Source organism: Pongo abelii, chromosome 9 (genome assembly GCF_028885655.2).
Source record: "Pongo abelii isolate AG06213 chromosome 9, NHGRI_mPonAbe1-v2.0_pri, whole genome shotgun sequence".
NCBI classification, from domain to species: Eukaryota; Metazoa; Chordata; class Mammalia; order Primates; family Hominidae; genus Pongo; species Pongo abelii.
In genome coordinates, this window is record NC_071994.2 from 116,965,819 (window position 1) to 116,986,935 (window position 21,117).

Genomic DNA, 21,117 nt, shown 5'->3' on the forward strand with positions numbered 1-21,117 from the left:
TTCATGCCTGTAATCCTAGCACTGTGGGATGATCACTTGAACCCAGGAGTTCAAGACCAGTCTGGGTAATATAGTAAGACCTCCATCTCTACAGAAAATACAAAAATTAGCCAGGTGTTGTGGCAAGCTACTGTTGAGGCCTACTCAACAGGCCTAGATGGGAGGATCACTTGAACCTGGGAGGTTGAGGCTGCAGTGAACCATGATCATACCACTGCACTCCAGCCTGGGTGACGAGACCCTGTTCAAACAAACAAAAAATGAATAGCCAAGACAATCTTGAAGTACAAAACTGGAGGGAAGTTTTTTTTTTGTTTTTTTTTTTTTTACCAGAAATCCAGAAATAGACTTGTTACAAAGCTATACGAATTAAGAAAGTGTGAAGGCAGGGCGCGGTGGCTCACGCCTGTAATCCTAGCACTTTGAGAGGCCAGGGTGGGAAGATCACCTGAGGTCAGGAGTTCAAGACCAGCCTGGCCAGAATGGCAATACCCCATCTCTACTAAAAATACAAAAATTAGCTGGGTGTGGTGGTATGTGCCTGTAGTCCCAACTATTTGAGGAGGCTGAGGCAGGAGAATCACTTGAACCCTAAGGCAGAGGTCGCAGTGAGCCGAGATCGCGCCACTGCACTGCAGCCTGGGCGACAGAGCAAGACTCCATTTCAAAAAAAGAAAAAAAGTGCAATATTGGTACAAGCAGACAAATAGGATAATGGGACAGGCAAAAGAGCCCAGAAACAGACCGCTGTGAACACATCTGATTTATGACAAAAGTAGCAGTGCAAGGCACTGGAAAATGGATGATGTTTTCAATAAACAGGGCTTGATCAATCAACTATCAAAGGTGAAACCTGGCTGGGCGCGGTGGCTCACGCCTGTAATCCTAGCACTTTGGGAGGCCGAGGCGGGCGGATGACCTGAGATCAGGAGTTCAAGACCAGCCTGGCCAACATGGTGAAACCCCATCTCTACTAAAAATACAAAAAGTTGCCGGGCATAGTGGCACATGCCTATAATCCCAGCTACCTGGGAGGCTGAGGCAGGAGAACCGCTGGAATCCGGGAGGCAGAGGCTGCAGTGAGCACTGCACTCCAGCCTGGGTGACTGAGTGAGACTCTGTCTCAAAAAAAAAGGTGAAACTTCCGGAAGGTAACAGAGTAACTTTATGACCTTGGGTAATAATTTCAAGAGGACATGATAAGCACTAACCATGAAAGAAAAGATGAATAGATTCAAATATATTAATATCAAAAACTTATTTTCATCAAGACACCAAGAGTGAAAAGCCAGAGTGGAAGAAGATACATGCAATGCATACAACCAATAAGGGCTCCATAACTAGCAGATAAAAATAACTCCTATAAATCAATAGGTTAAAGACAATAAATCCAACAACAAAAATGAACAAAAGACCTAAATAGGTATTTTACAAAAAATAATGACCAAAGGAGATGCTCGATGTTGTCAGAATTCAGGGAAGCGAACATTGAAATCATGAGATTGTCACTGCACACTTTCCTGAATGGCTACAATTAAAAAAACTGATAAAACCAAATGTTGACAAGCATATGGAGCAACTGGAACTCATAAACCGATGGTGGGATCAAACTGGTATAACCTCTTTGGTTATATGACCTGGTAATTTTACTTCTAGTTATACACCAATAGAAATGCATTCATGTGTGCATCAAAAGACACGTACAATGAATGTTCTTGGTAGGATTGTGCATTAACAGCCAAACATGGGAAGCTCAAAGGACAATAAATGGTGAATATGGTCATACAATGAAACCCAATAAACTAAGCAAGGAAAATGAATAAACTAACAGCTACATGACTTCTGGCACAATTAATTCCCCCTTCTATCCTACCCTTGCTACATTCCCAGCACTCCACTTGATCCCTCTTATTCATTTAATTGTTTTGTTGTATGTTATCTACCTCGTATGTTCTTGGATAGGGTAAAAATGAGTTGGTATGCCTGCTAGTTCTTAAAGGAGCTAACAAACCCAAACAGAAGATGATTGCAATTCCAGTTAACCCAGTCTAAATCCAGTCTCAAGAGAATTTACGCTGAGGTGAAGTATCCCAAACTCTTGAATCATTTTGGGTAAGGGTCACATAGGTTTCTTCTTCCTCATATCCTTATTCTTCTCAATCCTTTAAAAAGATAAAAACCAGGCCACACACAGTGGCTCACGCCTGTAATCTCAGCACTTTGGGAGGACAAGGTGAGGCGATCACTTGAGCCTAGGAGTTTGAGACCTGCCTGGGCAACACAGCAAAACCCTGTCTCTACTAAAAATACAAAAATTAGCGGGGCATGATGGTGCACAACTGTAGTCTCAGTTACTTGGGAGGCTGAGGTGGAAGGATCTTTTGAGCCCAGGAGGCAGAGGTTGCAGTGAGCTGAGATTGTGCCACTGCATTCCAGCCTGGGGGACAGAGTGAGACCCTGTCTCAAAAAAAAAAAAAAAAAAAAAAAAAATGCTTAGCCTGACAGCTGGGAAACAAACAAACAAACCAGTCTGAGACCTTAGTTTGTGGAGGCCTTTGGTTGTACCTATAAAGGCAGCCAGCTACTGTTAGGAATAAGAAACTATTAATAGTTCTCAGCACTCCCCCTGGTGGATCCAAATGATACAGACTACTCAGCACCCCACACTCCAGATGTCCATCCGTTCCTTTCTTGGCCAACTGTAGATTCCCAATAGCTGATCAGGAAATAACTACTGTGAAGGAGACACAAAACAAAATATTTCACACGATTACCAAGGACAGTTGAACAGCTGTTAAAAGCACAGGCTATGAAGTCAGACACACGAAGCATTTGTGTCCTAGTTCTACCACTTACAAGATCTATGACCTTGGATAAATCATGGTCCCTATTGTCATCCCAGGGTTAAGTAAAATAATACAACTGAAGCACTGCACACAGGACTCAATATTGACAGGGATTAAAAAGTGAAAGGCAAATGGTGGTACACAGAATGTTAAATTGTAAAGGGTAATCAGTAAGAAAATTGATCAACTTCCCATGAAACAAATCTTTGCGATGAGTTTTAAAACACTAAAGCACCTCTGAATATCTGTAAAGCATGGCCTACCATTAATCAAAATACAGTTTGACCCTTGAAAAACACAGGTTTGAACTGCATGAGTCTCAGGAGGATATTTGGTTGAAAATAGAGTATTCACAGAATGTGAAAACCCAAGCGTATGGAGGGTCAACTTTTCCTATATGTAGGTTCTGCAAAGCCAACTACAGAATTTGAGTATGCATGGATTTTGGTATATGCAGGGGTCCTGGGAGCAATTGCCAGTGTCTGCTGAGGAATGATTATATAAGAAACTCCATTCTAAGAAAATTGCTGTTTTTGCATTCTAAAATTTGACAAATTACAAAGTAGATAAGCTTACATGCAATGCAAATAGCCAATGAGATTAAAAAGTATCAGTTACCACTAGGTACTGCTCAAGAATTGACTGTTGCCTTTTATTTCAAACACTGGCGCTTCAGTCACCATCCAGTTTATCAACTCTTTAATCTGCTTTTTGGTTTTAAAGAAGAAAAATTGGAACAAGACAAATACCAAGTATGTCCATTTCCCAAATGGAAAATATATATTTAAATAAAGACCATGCTGCACACCAAAGGTAAAACAAATACTTTTATTGCACATTTATAAAATCTGCATAGTTGTATCAATTTTTTTCCCTTTCATGATTCCATTAATCTTTAAAATTTGGTTAAAACACAATATCCAATCAGAAGCCTTTTAAAAATGATCAACGGGAAGTATTTTTCTCTACATATACATATATATATATAATTTTGCATATGTATGCTGCTTTTTTCTTTCTTTCCCCCCCCCCCCGCTTTTTTTTTTTTTTTTTGTACAAACCCACATCCCTTACTTTTAGGGGCAAAAAAGAAGGCCGGGTACAGTGGCTTGTCCGCAATCCCAGACTTTGGGAGGCTGAGGCAAGCAGATCACTTGAGGCTAGGAGTTAGAGATCAGCCTGGCCAATATGGTGAAACCCCATCTCTACTAAAAATACAAAAATTAGCCAGGTGTGGTGGTGCATGCCGTAATTCCAGCTATTCGGGAGGCTGAGGCACGAGACTCACTTGAGCCCAGGAGACAGAGTTTGCAGCGAGCTGCAATTGCACCACTCAACGCCAGCCTGGGCGACACAGTGAGACTGTCTCAGGAAAAAAAAAAAGAGCAAAAAAGAGGAGGTGGACCAAAATGGTCTTTGGGCCAGCAGTAGCCCTACTGACTGTTTTTTGACAATTTTTAGGTATTAGAAAATTTTACCTAAATGCCTAATAACTATTAATGCATGATCTTCAGTCAAGTTACACGATGCTGTTCTGTCTAAAGTCCTTAATACTTTCTTTCACTGAGGACTGAGTATGAGGTTTTCTGGTTTACTCAAAGATAGAAAAGAAAGGAGAGAGACAGGTCTCTTGACTTTTCAACATCTCACTGCCATGTGAGCTTATATTCTACCCACATGTAAAAGGGTGCAGTTCATCAGCAACCCATTTTGTTATCTCCTGGCAAGAGCCAGGCAAGGTTTATATTTCTAATCTCTTGTAGTTAAGAATTTTTAAATGTCATCTGTATTTGATAAAATAACTAGTAAGCTGTTCATCTGGTTCAGGTTCTCATGAATCATTCTTCTATTCTGCTGTCAAAAATATTTATGCCTGAAGGATAATTTTAAAAGTGGCAAGGGCTTAGAAAAGCCTAAGCATTGTTGTAGGTACAAGGCATTTCAGGTATTCTGGCGTAATTCAACACCTTAATACACTGCTTTCTGCCTTTTCTAGTGAAATAGCTTTTATGATTTTGTACCTTAAAAGTGCAATTTTATTTTCAATCCTTCTTTACACATGCAGCATGGTTGTGGTCTGAATCGGAATCTTATGTGCCCACCTAATCCTTTTCCCAAGGTGAGCACTATGACAACGAACTTCTGTGCAAGAGGCAGGCAGCCAGGAACCAGAATGGGCCTTGAACATGTGGGAGCTTATTTCACTGTCACAGTTGAAACTCCTTGAATTGACTCCATGACAGCTGCAAATCGGCTACATAGGTCATAGGGAGAATTGGGTCGAATAGTTGGAGGCTCTTTCAAGACAATGATTTCTGCAGAAGGATCTAGAAGTCTGGGTAGAAACTCCCCTAGGCACAGCTGCAGATTTTCTGTGGAGGGAAAACAGATGGTTACAAACACAGCTAAACAGATTTCTGAGTAAAAGTGAACAAGCCTTCTATTAGCCCCTTACCTAACCTCAAAGGTCAAAGCATTATGCTGGCCAGCTACTAATAAATGATCATTCCTTCAGGCCAAACCAGGAGCAAAGGCAAATAAACCAAACTTTAGCTCACTGCTATATAACACTATATAATTACTTTATTATGAAAGGGTCTTCTAACCAATTGTCTTCTTAAAATACAAAGAAGTAGATATGATACTCTAACATAGATATGATGGTAATTATTTTCTTTCAAATGTTTACAATATATCAGTGTATACACATGGTTTTAAATCAGGGGTGTCCAGTCTTTTGGCTTCCCTGGGCCACACATGAACCTCACTAACAATAGCTGATGAGGTTAAAAAAAAATTCATAATGTTTTAAGAAAGTTTAGAAATTTGTGTTGGGCTTCAGGTTGGACAAGCTTGGTCTAAATAAAAACTGAAGACAGTAAAGGGAAACACATGGCAACTAGCTATTACAGGATTTTTAAATAAATACTATCAACTTAAACACTTGAACAAGTCAATGGAGTATCTTTTTTTTTGTTTTTGAGACGGAGTCTCGCTCTGTCGCCCAGGCTGGAGTGCAGTGGCGCCATCTCGGCTCACTGCAAGCTCTGCCTCCCAGGTTCACGCCATTCTCCTGCCTCAGCCTCCCGAGTAGCTGGGACTACAGGTGCCCGCCACCACGCCCGGCTAATTTTTTGTATTTTTAGTAGAGACGGGGTTTCACCGTGTGAGCCAGGATGGTCTCGATCTCCTGACCTCATGATCCGCCTCCCTCAGCCTCCCAAAGTGCTGGGACTACAGGCGTGAGCCACCGCTCCAGGCCTTTTTTGTTTGTTTGTTTTTTAAAGATAGGGTCTCACTCCAAGCTGGAGTGCAGTGGTATGATCTTGGGTCACTGTAGCCTCGGCCTCCCAGACTCAAGCAATCCTCTCACCTCAGGCTCCTGAGTAGCTAGGACTACACTATACCCAGCTAAGTTTTCATTTTTTGTAGAGGCAAGGTCTCACTATGTTGCCCAGGCTGGTCTCAAACTCCTGGGCTCAAGTGAGCCACCCACCTCGGCGTCCCAAAGTGCTGGGATTACAGGTGTTAGCCACTGTGCCCAGCCCTATCAACAGAGTATCCCTATGTCAGTGAGAAGCTAACAAAGAGGATTCACATCAGAATATATAACAATTTTCCAAGTCTACTGAACTCACCTAAAACAACCAGCTTTAGGTTCCCTCCTCAAGATGCTTTAAACAAGCAAGGATATTCCACTGATTAATCTTGAAGTCATCAGTTAATATGCTATATAACTTCAAGCCACAGAAAAAATTCATCAAGATTCATCAAGGCACCCCTCCCATAACCATACTCTGCATGATTTTTTTATTTTTATTTTTATTTTTTTTGGATATGGAGTCTCATTCCGTGGCCCAGGCTGGATTGCACTGGTGCTATCTCGGCTCATTGCAAACTCCACTGCCCAGGTTCAAGCGATTCTCCTGCCTCAGCCTCCCAAGTAGCTGGGATTACAGGCGCCCACCACCACACCTAGCTAATTTTTGTATTTTTAGTAGAGATGGGGTTTCGCCTTGTTGGCCAGACTGGTCTTGAACTCCTGGCCTCAGGTGATCCGCCCACCTCGGCCTCTCAAAGTGCTGGGATTACAGGTGTGAGCCACTGCGCCCAGCCAGATTTTGATTTTTAAACTACAAAAGAGTTCATCTTTTGGCACATGAGAGAGTAATGGAAGTCTGACATTCCTGGAGAGCAGTGACTTTTTTCAAACCAGGCTTGTTGGTTGCCCATGGAGGTGATTTGGCAGTCATGGGGAAGCTAAAGGGAGGTTAAGAGGGGCAGAGGCCCAGGCTCCCTCCTCTTGTTTCAATAGAGCAGATCCATTTTTAATTTACTTATATGCTAGAAGGTTCCAATTCCTTAAAAAGGTTTGGCAACCAGTGCTATCAAGTGAGAACACTGCAATTTCTAGAATTCTCAAAACCTTAGATTATTATTAGCAAGAGCATATACCTGCAATATCTTGCCCAAGGTAAGAGCACCAATGGTTTCTCATGACCTCAATGGCATCCAGATCATCCTTGGAAATGTCATTATTAATGATAAGGTGAATGCAGGGGATGATCAGTTCATTCATCACATTAATGCCCTCAGTTACAGAGTGATCATCATTTGTTTCAAAGAGAGAAGCTGCTTTGGCATTCAGCTCCTACAGATAAAAGGTAGAATTAGGTGGGAAAAAGTCTGAAAAAGATAAATATCTCTTTAATAACAGTCTAAACAAGTGGTTCCCAAACTTTACTGCACATTGGATGTACTTAGGGATCTTTAAAAACTACTGATGCCTGGTTCCCACTTCTGATAAGCTGATTTAATTAGTGTTTAGATGACCGGGACATTGGGATTTTATGAAAGCTCCCAAAGTGATTCTAATGCTGTGAAGTTTATGACCCATTGGCCTAAACTTGTAAGTCAAGGTCATGCTTAACACCTGTTTCAACCAAAGACCTATTCACTGGTTCTCTATCTCCTCTGAGCATCAGAATCACCTGCAGAAGACATACTGACGCCCAGGGCCCTTCCCAGGGATTCTGGTTTAATTGCTAGGGAGAGGCCTGAGCTTCACGACTGTCTGAAAGCTCCCTATATGATTCTGATGCACACTAGGGGTTGGGACTCAATAATGGAAAGAGTCTAAATCCCTATAATTGCATTACTTCAGAAGCTGAGTAGGATATTCAAAATGTCAATCTATTTGGTGATTTAAAATATAAAAACATGACTCTAATAAAATTCAGATCCATCAAATCAACAAGATCCCTTTTCAGCTTCAAAGTGGCCCTGCCACACCTATAACTAATACAGATGTCAAAGTATAAATCAGAAAATAAAGCTATTGAGTATATGTCATGACTTAATCTCACCCATTCGGTATGAACAAGGCCAAGGCAGTGGTAGAAATATTGGCCTGACTTCTGTGAAGGGCAAATTTGCTGGGTATTGGTGAAAACACACACAAGCCCACACTCTGAAGGCAGGCCACCCCTTTACAGTTCTCCGGAGGACACACATCACATAAACCCCTGGGGAGGCAAGGGGATGTAGGTCTGCCTTTCCATGTAGTTATACAGTACAAATCAGGCCAGGAGAGAGTTAGTCTTCACTAGTATGTGACAATGATGTTATCAGAACAGCAGGACCAATTCTTACAGTTCCTACCTTTATTTAAAAAAAATGGAGTGTCAGAAGTCACTAAAACTTTAAGTCTACCAGCTTAAATGTGAACATGGAAAAAATGGTGCATTCCTTCCACACACATTTATTACATGCTTCCTACATGACAGGCACAGAGGAAATGGCTGAGTGAGAAAAGGATCTGTGCTCAAGGAATTTACAACCTAGTAGGAAAGCAATGTGATAAAATCTATAATGCAGGCACACATGAAGGGCACACAGAGGGATGACTGATTCTCATCTTAACTTCTATCAGTTATCATTGAAGAAGAATGACATTCACTAAAAGTAACTGAAAAAAAACCTGTTCCAATGTAAAACTGTTCATGAGAATTCTGGGGGGGAAATCTACAACCTGCTGGAGATACTCTGTTTTGAAAGCCATATATTCTCCTGGCTTCAAGGAGCAGAGGTAAACAACAAAAAAACCTTAAGGCTTTACGAACAGTACAAACCAGAAGGCATTTTCTTCGGTATAAAGCAATCACGGATTCTTTGACCCCCCGGCGGGGCCCCTTCATCAACAGGGCGGCATTGCTCTGGTAGGCATATACCAGGTAGGAAAGTGCCTCTTGGTACCTTAGAAAAATGGGAGATAAACAACAGCTGAGTGCTCTTTTACTAAAATCTAGGGCTTAGACCTCACTTTTCCCCATTTCAAGAATCTACTTGGCTGCAATTATGAAAAAGTGAAGGGCCAAAGACCGTAGCCAGTCTCAGCTCTTCTACAAATTGGCCTAGCCATCCAAAGCAAATATGAAACTTCCCTAGGCCTCAGCTTTTCCCATCTCTAAAACAAGAAATGCTCACTAGAGTCCATGTCAACTCAACAATTCATTTTCTGAGTTCATCTTCATTGATCACAAAGACAGCCTGGCACAATATATCTCTCGGCTAATACATCTCATCATGTGAAGGATGAAAAACCATGTGTGATGTTTAGAGCAAAACCGAAGCACTGCAAGAGAAGAGTCACACTAGTGTATGTGACAAGGGAGGTTATGCATGGCTGTGACTCTTAGTATTCCCAGGTAGGCATCTATAGAGAACAGCATCCTGACTAATAATCTTGGTAAAATAAAAGGCCAACATACTTTCCTTTTTGATAGAGTTCTAGGCCTGTTAGGAGATACACAGACACTTTTCGGAACAAACTATAATCTTCATGCCACTTCTGAAAAAGAATGACAATCATTAATAATTATGATCATAATAAATTGTTAGTGTCCTTTCCATCTAAGTTTTAAATTCATTACAAATATTTACTGAGCACATCTGGCTAGCCACAAAAATAACAAACAAAAGCTTTCAGATAAAAACCTACTCAACATTTAAAATAAAAGTCTACCACTGACCCTAATTTTCAATGTTCTGTTCCTTTCACTTGAGTAACAGAAGTATTTATTTCCTACGAGCTTTGGATTTTATCCTTATTTCTAACAGCTATGTCAAAGACATTCAGCTCTAGCTTAAGTGAATGACCTCTTTGGGACTGGTAAAACCATCCAGATATTGAAAATATAGAAGGACATGGACATTTCTAGTCATACAGAACAAGTTCAAGTTCAGTAAGTGTGGTGAATACACCTTGGGTGGTATATAACATTGTTTTACATAGGATGCAATTGAAAACATGTGTAGCTATGTATTTTAATCCGTATTTTTAAAACTGTACCATTTAAAACAAAACAAAAGCATGATTTCAAGAATTTTACTGCCTAGGACAAGGCTAAAATAGGTATTTAAGGGAAGTGAAATGCTGACTCACTCTAATTGAGGAATGAAAATAAAGAGACCTACTATTCTGAGGGCAAGAAAATATCATTTATCCATTCTTTACCAGGATTTTGGGGGAAAAGTGGGAGAACAAGTCAGTTTGTAATAGCACAAAATTGTTCATTTTGCCTCAGGTACCATTTACCTCAGGAATTAATGTTTTTGCTCTATAGACTTAAAGAAAAGACTTTACCTTGTACTCTTCCATATTCATGTCATCTGGACCAATTTCCTTCAGTTTCGCTTGAGCCACCTTCATAATGCTGATTGATCTGTGTGGGAAAAAGTTCAGAAAGCAATTAAAAGGCACAGGGCAAAACTTCCCCAACAGAGGAATCCGTCTAGCCCGACCCAGACCAAGGAGGGATTCACCTGAATATTCTCTTCTCACCTTTCATCATAGCTAAGATTTTTATCTGCAAACTGTTCCAGAAGGGTTCGTTCTACTACCCTTTTGGGTGCTTCATTTTGGAAAAAGTAGACAAGGACATGCTGAAGTCGAGGATCACTGTGAGAGGTGGGGGTCTCTTTGGCAAGCTGATAGAGCCTGGAGTATTCTTCATGGAATGCCTATTAAGGGCAGAATCAATAGTTAGAAAATAGTGTGCTGTGGGCTTCTGCACACAGAAATTGATGCCTAGGAGCTAGGCAGTCTCTTAACTCTAAAAAGACTTCTAAAAAATTCGTATCCAGGAATTACAAAAACAACTATGGAATTTTTAAGTTTCTTACATTTCCTAAGGGATGAAACTCTTTTAGCATTCTGGCACCAAAAACATACTGTTTTTTTTTTTTTTGAGACAGAGTATCACTTTGTCACCCAGGCTGGAGTTCAGTGACATGATCACAGCTCACTGCAGCCCTGAACTCCTGGGCTCAGGTGATCCTCCCACCTGCAAGTAGCTGGGACTACAGGCATATACCATCATGCCCAGTTAATTTTTGTATTTTTGATAGAGATGGGGTTTCGCCATGTTGCCCAGGCTGGTCTCGAACTCCTGAGCTCAAGCAATCCACCCACCTTGGCCTCCCAAAGTGCTGGGATTACAGGCATGAGCCACTGCACCCAGCCTACTGTACTCTTAAGAAATTCAGTTTTCTCATAAAGTTCTCAGAAAAACAAATATTTAGTTTTAATTGTTATAAAAGGCAGATCCTTATGTGTCAATGACTTAAACTTTAAGCATCTATACAAATGCAATTTTACTCAAGTATTTTTAAAAACACGGCCTGCTTTGTTATGGCCTCAAAATTACAAAGGCACAATCTAACTCAGTGTTACTAACAGACAACTCCTAACAACAACAATGAAAAGCCAGGCTAGGTGTCACAGAGAATGTTACTGCTAGCCAAGGCTGGGTTAGGGTCAATAGAAGAGAAGTGAACAGCTTGTTCATCAGTTGGACAGGAAAGGGAGTTTCATATTTCACTTCACAGAAGACTTTTTTTTTATTTTTTGGAGACAGGGTCTCACTCTGGAATGTAGTGGCACAATCATGGTTCACTGCAGCCTTGAACACCTGGGCTCAAGTGATCCTCCTGCCTCAGCCTCCGAATTAGCTGGGACTACAGGTATGTGCTACCATGCCCAGCTAATTAAAAAAAAAAAAAAAAAAAATTCCTTAGTAGAGATGGGGGTCTCACTATGTTGACCAAGCTGGTTTTGAACTCCTGGCTTCAAGCAAGCCTCCTTCCTGGGCCTCCCAAAGTGCTAAATTACAGGTGTGAGCCACTGTGCCCAGTCTTTTTTTTTTTTTTTTTTTTTGAAGAGATGGGATCTCATTATGTTGCCCAGGCTGGAGTGCAGTGGTGCAATCACAGTACATTTCAGCCTCCAACTCCTGAGCTCAAGTGAGTCTCTACTTCAGCTTCCTGAGTAGCTGGGACTACATGCACACACCACCACACCCAGCCTTAACCCCATTTTTTCCCTTCTTATAGAATTATTTCCCCAATATTATGATGCCTATATTGTAAAAATTAGAATTTTAAAAACAGAGATACCTTAATCAGCCCTGCTTCAGACCCATCTCGGTCAAAGGTCTGACGGGCTTTAGCTATGGCCAGGATGACCCCTTGCATGGCAGGGCTCAGCATCACCTACCACAAGGGGGCACAAAACACAGAGAGAAAGGAGAGAAGAAAGGTTCAGCAGAAGACTGTATGAAAGCAGGCTGAACAGAGTGCTAAAGGGCAGCAGAGCAGTGTGCTCTTTGGCCAGCATGTATTATTGCAAGCTGAGTTTCACACACCCATTCCTATGTGCACCCACTGCCTCTGTCCTTCTATATAATGTCAACACCCTGCCCAAGACAAGCTATTCCTACACTATATGTTCTAATTCAGTAGGATGAAGAAAGATGTACGCCTAAAAATATCTCCCAATATGGCACTGCTGAAGAATTAAATTAAATTATAGTTCTCAGAGGGGAAGTGTCTAAGGTCAGAATTCCAATTTAGTTCTGTACTTTGGGTGTATATCTTAAACACACAAATACTTTAGAGTTTTACTAGGATAAACAGTACATTTAAAATAGTCTGGAAACTAGCGACTATACAAATATGACTCCATAAAGTAAAAACTTTTCAAGGACTTTTGGACCTTTTTTTTTTTTTGGGAGACAGAGTCTCGCTCTGTCGCCCAGGCTGGAGTGCAATGGCGCGATCTCAGCTCACTGCAACCTCCGCCTCCCGGGTTCAAGCGGTTCTCCTGCCTCAGCCTCCCAAGTAGCTGGGATTATAGGTGTACACCACCATGCCCAGCTAATTTTTGTATTTTTAGTAGAGACAGGTTTCACCATGTTGGCCAGGCTGGTCTTGAACTCCCGACCTCAGGTGATCCACCCGCCTTGGCCTCCCAAAGGGCTGGGATTACAGGCGTGAGCCTCCATGCCCAGCCTTGTCAATACTTTTTTGTTTTTTAATACCCCACAGAAAAAAACCAGAAATCTGAGAGAGACAGAAGTCATTATTGTTTATGTGCAGTGCAATTGAAGAGGAGACAGACAACAAATAACTTGGGGTTCTATAGCTTCTTCCTATAGAATTCCTTTACAATTAAAAATAACTTCAATCCACATTTGTTTAGCTCACTGGACAACTGAAAAATTTATATCTGGAGGTAAAACAATGGACTAATATCCAAAAAAAGATTCCCTACTTTAAATTAGAAGGCAATCTTTTGTCCATAATACCAAAAAGGGAACTTAATTTTACTTTTCTGAGCAATCTAGACTCTGCAGTGGCCCCATTAAGTATAAGCCTGGGTAGATATACATATGCTGGGAGCGCTATACAATAGAAACATGGCTATCTTTTAAATAATGGTAACTAAGGTCAAAACCAAATAGGCTTTCTTGACAATCATTTTTTGCAATGAGAAAATATCAGCTATTGGCAGATACCTTAATATAGTCACAAGAGAAGGAAATATAAGACTGACAACAAACAACTATATCCTGCACTCATCTCTGTACCTCCTCATCATATCCATCTGCATCAGATCTAACCAGAATCCTTCCCACACTGGGAATCTCGACTTCAGAGACCTCAGAATTAGGCTGGGCAGTAGACTCTGCATCATTAGCCTTTGGGGGCTGTTCTGACTGCTCTGCAAGGTTTGTTTCCTGGGGCATGGGCTTCTTGGGTTCAGCTTCTTTAAGCTGTGGCAGCAGAGTGGGGAGAAAGAGTAAGAAAAAACAGGAGAAATAAAAAGGGGTTGGTTAAATGCAGCAGAGACACAGAATAATAGAAATGTGAGAAAACTGGCCATTGCTGCTGAAAGCCCGGCTCTCCTGAACTTGGGCTTCCCAGTCATTCTCACCTCACTCAGTGCCGCTTCTACACCGCTCTTCTCATAGGCACGGGCTGTGTTTGCAATAGCCTGGGCAGTTTGCTCCTTTACAATCACAGCATGCTCAGATGACAAGCAGCGAACCCCATGAGAAGAGGCTACTGAAGGCTCTGATAAAGAATTGTACAAAGGTCTTAGCATCTAATGATAAAGTCTAGAACGCTCAGCTAAAAAGCAAGCAGAATGTATACAGTTTAATATACAACCCTGTTAACATAGCTTTTTACAAAGCCTATGCAGATCTTCCCTAGAAATTAATAACTATAAGAAATGGCTACTTCAGCAAGAACTCTATTGATAAAGTCTGTAAACTCTCAACCCACAGATGATTCTGTAAAATTTAATGCACTCCCAACTTTGTCATATTTCTATCCATTAAGAAAACTTTCTACAAACAAGCATCTTTTAGGAAGATCACCTTTGGAGAATGGTTTTCATAAAGTCTACCTATTAATCCTATCATAGTTTCTCCCATAACCTGGGTAATAAGCAAAACTATACACACAGTGAAGGTCACAGGTAGTTAGTCTTTCTGATACTGCTTCTGTTCATCAGAAATCACATTCTAATGCCACAATTCATTCCATCAGGTTGTACCTGGCATACCAACCGTATATGAAACATACTGTGAAGACTGTGGCATCACCTAGCCAGCTGAAGGGTGTAGGGCTGGCTAGGGGAGTACAGCATGAGATGTTACTGGATCACTGGCATAAATGCCTTCTCAGATACCTTGTGATGTAGAGAAGTCCTGTGATGAAGAGTTGGTGGAGGACTCCATTTGAGGGATTTTGCAAGACTGCTCTTCTTCCCACTCCTCTACTTCCTGCTCAAACCTCCAGTTATCCTCCTGAATGTAATGCTTGAGTTCCACAGATAGGGCTTCCACTTCTGACATTTGATCTGATTCACTCGGGGCTGCCTCTGAGGAAAAGCAAAGATAGAGTTAAAAGGTCAAAAGGAACCAAAACATCCTCTTTAGAAAAGAAGAAAGCGGGGTATTTCATCTTTATCTTACTCCTAACTAAAAATACATACACATAGAATCCATCAGAAATGCAGGCTGAGTATCTCTTATCCAAAATGCTTGGGACTAGAAGTGTTTTGGACTTCAAATTTTTTTCATATTTTAGAAAATCTGCACCATTAGTTATAGTTGAGCATCCCAAATCCTAAAATCCAACATCTGAAATTCAAAACGCTCCAATGAGCATTCCGTTTCAGCATCATGTAATGAAAAAGGCTCATAAAGTTTTGTGCATTTTGGAGCATTTGGGATTTTGGATATTCACATGTGGGATGCTCAACCTGTATGGACAATGTAAGGGCAACAATTGATAACAGTGCCTGACATTTAGTAAGCACTCATTAAACATCTGCTAAGTGAATGAATAATACAGAGTTAAAGATATGGAAAGTGGGCCGAGTGGCTCACGCCTGTAATCCCAGCACTTTGGGAGGCCAAGGCAGGCAGATCACTTGAGGTAGGAGTTCAAGACCAGCCTGGCCAACATGGTGAAACCCTGTCTCTACTAAAAAAAATACAAAAATCAGCCAAGCGTGGTGGCGCATGCCTGTAATCCCAGCTACTTAGGAGGCTGAAGTGGGAGAATCGCTTGAACCTGGGAGGCAGAGGTTGCAGTAAGCTGAGGTTGCAGTAAGCTGAGGTTGCGCCACTGCACTCCAGCCTGGGAGACAGAGTGAGACTCCATCTCAAAAAAAAAAAAAAAAAAGATTTGAAAACTGGTCACTGTCAATCACTGGATATACCAATCATTTCAGGGAAATTCAGAAAATCATTAATGCCAATAAAAATTTCAAGCTAAACAGTTTTATCCATTTAACCACTGCATTTGGTGGATAAGAATGCCCATTTCAAAAAGGTTAGAGATGAATTTCAAGACATTTATACCATTAACTTTCACACAATTCGGTACTATGAGAAAGCAATTTGATACAATGGTGAAATGGTCAATAATATCTGGCTTTAATGGCAAGGATATCAATAACATATTAAATTTCATTTGCTAACCCTGTGACCAAAACAATTTAAAAAAAAAGTCTATAGCAGATTAACACATTCACTTACTGGTTGCCATTAATCAGCCTTTTCACTAAGCAAATGACAGTTTCCACTTGTTTGTTTCTATAATATAAAAATAAACCATGCATGCAATAACAACGCTCCTATATACTACCAACAGCTAGTACATTCAAGCAGCTATTCATTCCTTCACAGCACAAATATACAATTGTGAATATCACTTACTGTTCAATGATCATCCTCTCCATTCCCTAATCCCCAACCACACTAGCAAATCAGAAAGATAACGTGCTGCCTGGACAGAACACCTTACATGTTTGTTTTTTTGAGACAGTCTCACTCTTGCCCAGGCTGGGTGCAGTGGCATGATCTCAGCTCACTGCAACCTTTGCCTCCCAGGTTCAAGCGATTCTCCTGCCTCAGCCTCCCAAGTAGGTGGGATTACAGGCACATGCCACCACGCCCGGCTAATTTTTGTATTTTTAGTAGACACACGGTTTTACCATGTTGGCCAGGCTGGTCTTCAACTCCTGGTCTCAAGTGATCCGCCCGCCTCAGCCTCCCAAAGTGCTGGGATTACAGGCGTGAACCACCATGCCGGGGCGATGTTTTCTTAAGCCACACAGTAAAGTTTGAATACTAAAGGCAAAAGCTTTCTATTATCTTACTTATAAAATGCTCATCATAAGACCTCTCATAGAGGATGTGAAAGAAAGAGAGAATAATGTAAGTTGAAAACACCACAGAATTTGGAGAATTGTATTTGAATCTTGGGACAGTTGTGGAACTGTAATTCCCAGCACTTTGAGAGGATGAAGCAGGTGGATCACCTGAGGTGAGGAGTTCAAAACCACCCTGGCCAAGATGGTGAAACCCCGTTTCTACTAAAAATACAAAAATCAGCTAGGCATGGTGGTGGGCACCTGTAATTCCAGCTACTTGCGAGAGTGAGGCAGGAGAATCACTTCAACCCAGGAGGCGGAGGCTGCAGTGAGCTGAGATTGCGCCACTGCACTCCAGCCTGGGCGACAAAGCAAGACTCTGTCTCAAAAAAAAGAGAAATAAAAAATTTAGTTATTCTCCAAAGGGTGCAAAAATATATGTACTATCAGCACCATGAGATGGGGCAGGAAAAAAAAAATGTCACTAAAAACAACAACAACTAGAGAATTAAAGTCTATTTACGAGTAAATTTTTAAAATATGTGTATTCCACACAATGAATTACTATATAGTTGTTAAACAGTTAAGATTCTTTTTCTAAAAATATAGAGATTGCTAAATATTCGATTAATGAAAAAGGTTCAGAGTTGAATGGAAAAATAATCTATTTGGGGAAAAGGGGGAGGGGAAGATACAGATAAATAGAATCTAGCATATGTATACAATGTGTCTTGAAGACTACATAAGAAACCTAACATTGTATACTTGTTGGGGAGTGGGACCCATGGTCAAGGAAGAAAGTAGTAAAGCAAACTTGTTTTTCCTTTTCATTTCCTTTTATACTGTCTATATTTTTTAAATCTATTATTATATAATAGTAAGTTGTAAATTTTTTTAAAAGCAGTACAAGACTGTTCTTCTCCCTGAGCAGTACAGATTTTCCCCAATCTATAGATTCTGCCAAGATATTTTTACCTGCATTGAAGTAGGGTAGTTTGTCATTAATGTACATCAGACAGTAAGCACTAACATTTCTCAGGCCTCCATAGGAATCTCTTTCAACTTCTTCCCAGGAAGATTCGGTAACAGAGATGTCATTGTACTTGAGCCAGCTCTGTCGGGGCTGATTATAGATATAGGCCCAATAGTGTCCAGCATTTGCTTGTCCTTCATGAACAAGAACTGCATGCAAGCGATAAGGCACCTGTAAGTCAGAATGTACATTCCCCAGTCAGGTGAAGCAAAGTAATCTGATAAAGTTCAGGTTATTAAGAAATTACTGTTTATGATGTGATTAATGTGGGGTTCATATTAAAACATCTTGTTGATTCAAGATGTAGTCCACAAAAACACAGCCTTGGAATGGATCAATTATGTCTCAGTTCCCAAATCTTGAAAACCAGATCGCTGAACTACATGACCTCTCTGAAGACTTTCAACTCTAAACTCCTCAGATCTAAAACGAAACATAACCTAAACATATGCATCCTTCTAATTCAAAACCCTGTTTATCTAAAAATAGAATCACCTTGACCACTCACGCTGAAAATGCTTAGCATATTTGGGACCTACAAAGGTTAGCAGCTATTTTGTTCCATGCCTATTTTATTTGGCACCAAAATTTAAGTTAACATATTTAATTCAGCCACATGCTTCTTAGAGTTAAGTGATCACTTATCTATCTGGAGTGAAGCCCCTTTTAATGACATACTTGTTTGTTACAACATTTGAAAAGCACATTTGTATATTTTCAGTATGGAGAACATAGAGCAATGCTTAAATGCTAACTAAATACTGGTAAAAGAGATGAAAATCAGTCACAGAATCAAATTAAATTTACACTTACTTTGACCTATTTTAATTACTGGTGAAGATTTTTGAATTAACACAGAAGAAAAAATGGGGAAGCCTGAGTTTTACATGGTGCATTCCTGTTAAGCAATGGGACTGTGCCTCAATGCCATTCTAGAAACAGGGCTCTCCTCCTACAGCCATTCTGCCCATTCCAGTCATTCACACAGAAGCCACTGAAAGTCCATGCCCCTAACCAGAATAGGTTGAGAGACACTCCTGGAGGCTGCTTACCCCTCCATTCCCAGAATTTATTCTAACAAATACTTCTGTGGATAGTTAAGAATTTCTGTCCTAACTCTCTTTTGGAATTTATTATTACAGAAATAAAGCTTGAAAGCATATTGTTAAATTAAAGATCTCGAAGAATCATGGAACTTTGGGAAAGAAAAGATAACTGTTCTCCAGCTCAGTTTTTCCCACTGCACTACTTAAAGTACCATTCTGTAAGTAATTTTTATTAGTATCTGACAGCAAACCTTTCTACAATATGAAAAAATTCCATGTGGCAGAATTCAAACAAGTATGTGTTAGGTCCTGTTGTTGGTAAAAGGTATATTGCTTTCTTTAGCCTAAAATAAAGAAACAGAACAACATCAATTTATATCTTAAGTTTATTCTTATATCTTACGGGGATTCCCATTGGGTTTAAAAGAAAACTATCAAAGTTTATTTTTGTATCTACCATTAGCACATGCCTTGACTACTTTCCCATCAATTTTCATTCTACCTGACGAAGGAGAGGATCGCAGTACATCTGTTCAATAGTCTGAGTAGTACTTGCAATACAATTCTTTAAATCTGTTTGGAAAAAGAAAAAAGCTTCATTAAAATGATCTCATTCTATGTCACACAGGCTACTTCAACTAAGCAAAGAATATTGCTAAAGTCCTAATGATTTCAGCTTCCCTCTATGAACCACGAAGCAGTATACAGTTTTAAAGCAGCTAGTACTTTAGGTTATGAAGGCTTTTTAGTTCAATATAATTATATTAAGGTTTTAAAAAATTATTTTTTATAATTGCCAAAATTTCTTAAAGAGTAAGCTGTTTAGGAAAAGATCTTAATGGATCACTTGGCTGTAAAATGTATGCCTCAGACAGGATCTGAAATGAGAAAGCAGAACAAAGGGTAAGGCTAAATTTCTCTGAATAGGAATCCGGGAAGAATCTGGAATTTCCATCATCTTTTTGTTCCCTAGACAAAAGGAGAAAGGAAGGGGGGTAAGGCTAGTCTGAGCAATATGGGCAATGAGGTCAAAGGGCTTTTTAAGAATACAATGCTGAATAATCCAATTTTACATTGTGCATACTGCTCAAATACTCTGCCTCATTAACCTTCAGTAAAGCATGCTTCATATAGAAAAGGCTGAAGAGTAGAAGTCCAGAAAAGCTAAATCTGGGTCAACCTAAGCTGGAGTTCAGATAATCTACCACAGAAACAGAAATCAGTTGATGCAGAAAAATCTCAGCAAAGGTGATCATTTCCCAGAAATTTTGAGGGGGAGATCTTTCCATATCTGTATAATAGGGGTATGTGAGCCAAGCTTACAGGGCACTAAAAGTGCAAAACAAGTCACAATTACCATGTCAAAATTCCATGTCAAATCAAAAGCATGGGCCAGGCGTAGTGGCTCACACCTGTAATCCCAGCACTTTGGGAGGCCAAAGCAGGCAGATCAGTTTAGGTCAGGAGTTTAAGACCAGCCTGACCAACATGGTGAAACCCCATCTCTACTTTAAAAAAAAAAAAAAATTCAGCCAGGTGTGGTGGTACATGCCTATAATCCCAGCTACTTGGGAGGCTGAGGCATGAAAATCACCTGAACCCGGAAGGTGGAGGTTGCAGTGAACTGAGATTGCACCACTGCACTCCAGCCTGGGTGATAGAGTGAGACTCCATCTCGGCAGGGAAGAAATTCTGTAGCATGTACAGTAATGTCAGGAAGTGTACCGAGGTGCTTAACCTCCAGATAGTCAAAAAACAGAAAAGGCAAAGAGTAACTGACAAGTTTTAAAAGAGCCAACCTTGTATATCTTGTTCAATCTCATTCCTCCACCTCTGAAGACAGGTCTTAACAAAATTTATCTCCTCATCTGTGACTGTTCGCGGAGCTGGCTGTGAAGGCATTTCCATGGAAGACCGAGAAGACGTCAGTGGTTTAGACTTGTGTAAAGAATCTTCAGGAGAAGAAAAGGTACTTTCAACATCCTGAGAAGAGCTTTCTGTACTTGTACTGAGGAAGACAAAAATCATGCTCATATGATAATTTCCAAAAGATACCTTGGCCTAAATTATGTACTTTGGAAAGCAAGATGCTATATGAAAAAGTACAGGCATTCAGTGAGCATTAACTCTATAAAGGTACGGAGTCAACCTTTTTCTCTATCATCTCATGCACCACAACTG

General features: G+C 40.4%; 1 protein-coding gene across 28 annotated transcripts in view; it reads right to left on the reverse strand.

Annotated features, from left to right (window-relative positions):
- Positions 1-3,660: 3,660 nt before the first annotated feature.
- The window catches only part of USP28 (ubiquitin specific peptidase 28), a 76,765-nt gene continuing 59,308 nt past the window's right edge, over positions 3,661-21,117 (reverse strand). For 12 of the 28 annotated variants that reach the window (XM_054525103.2, XM_024255653.3, XM_054525112.2 and 9 more), the window contains 13 exons: positions 20,736-20,944; positions 19,439-19,509; positions 17,833-18,061; positions 14,884-15,075; positions 14,122-14,261; positions 13,775-13,960; positions 12,303-12,398; positions 10,690-10,868; positions 10,492-10,570; positions 9,617-9,696; positions 8,978-9,101; positions 7,302-7,497; positions 3,661-5,218 (listed from right to left, as the gene is read on the reverse strand). In XM_054525103.2, coding sequence (XP_054381078.1) covers positions 5,043-5,218; positions 7,302-7,497; positions 8,978-9,101; positions 9,617-9,696; positions 10,492-10,570; positions 10,690-10,868; positions 12,303-12,398; positions 13,775-13,960; positions 14,122-14,261; positions 14,884-15,075; positions 17,833-18,061; positions 19,439-19,509; positions 20,736-20,944 — 1,957 coding nt within the window. In that variant the 3' untranslated portion in view covers positions 3,661-5,042. The remainder of the gene's footprint in view (positions 5,219-7,301; positions 7,498-8,977; positions 9,102-9,616; positions 9,697-10,491; positions 10,571-10,689; positions 10,869-12,302; positions 12,399-13,774; positions 13,961-14,121; positions 14,262-14,883; positions 15,076-17,832; positions 18,062-19,438; positions 19,510-20,735; positions 20,945-21,117) is intronic. The other 16 variants (XM_024255647.3, XM_024255646.3, XM_024255651.3 and 13 more) reach the window with 2 other exon arrangements.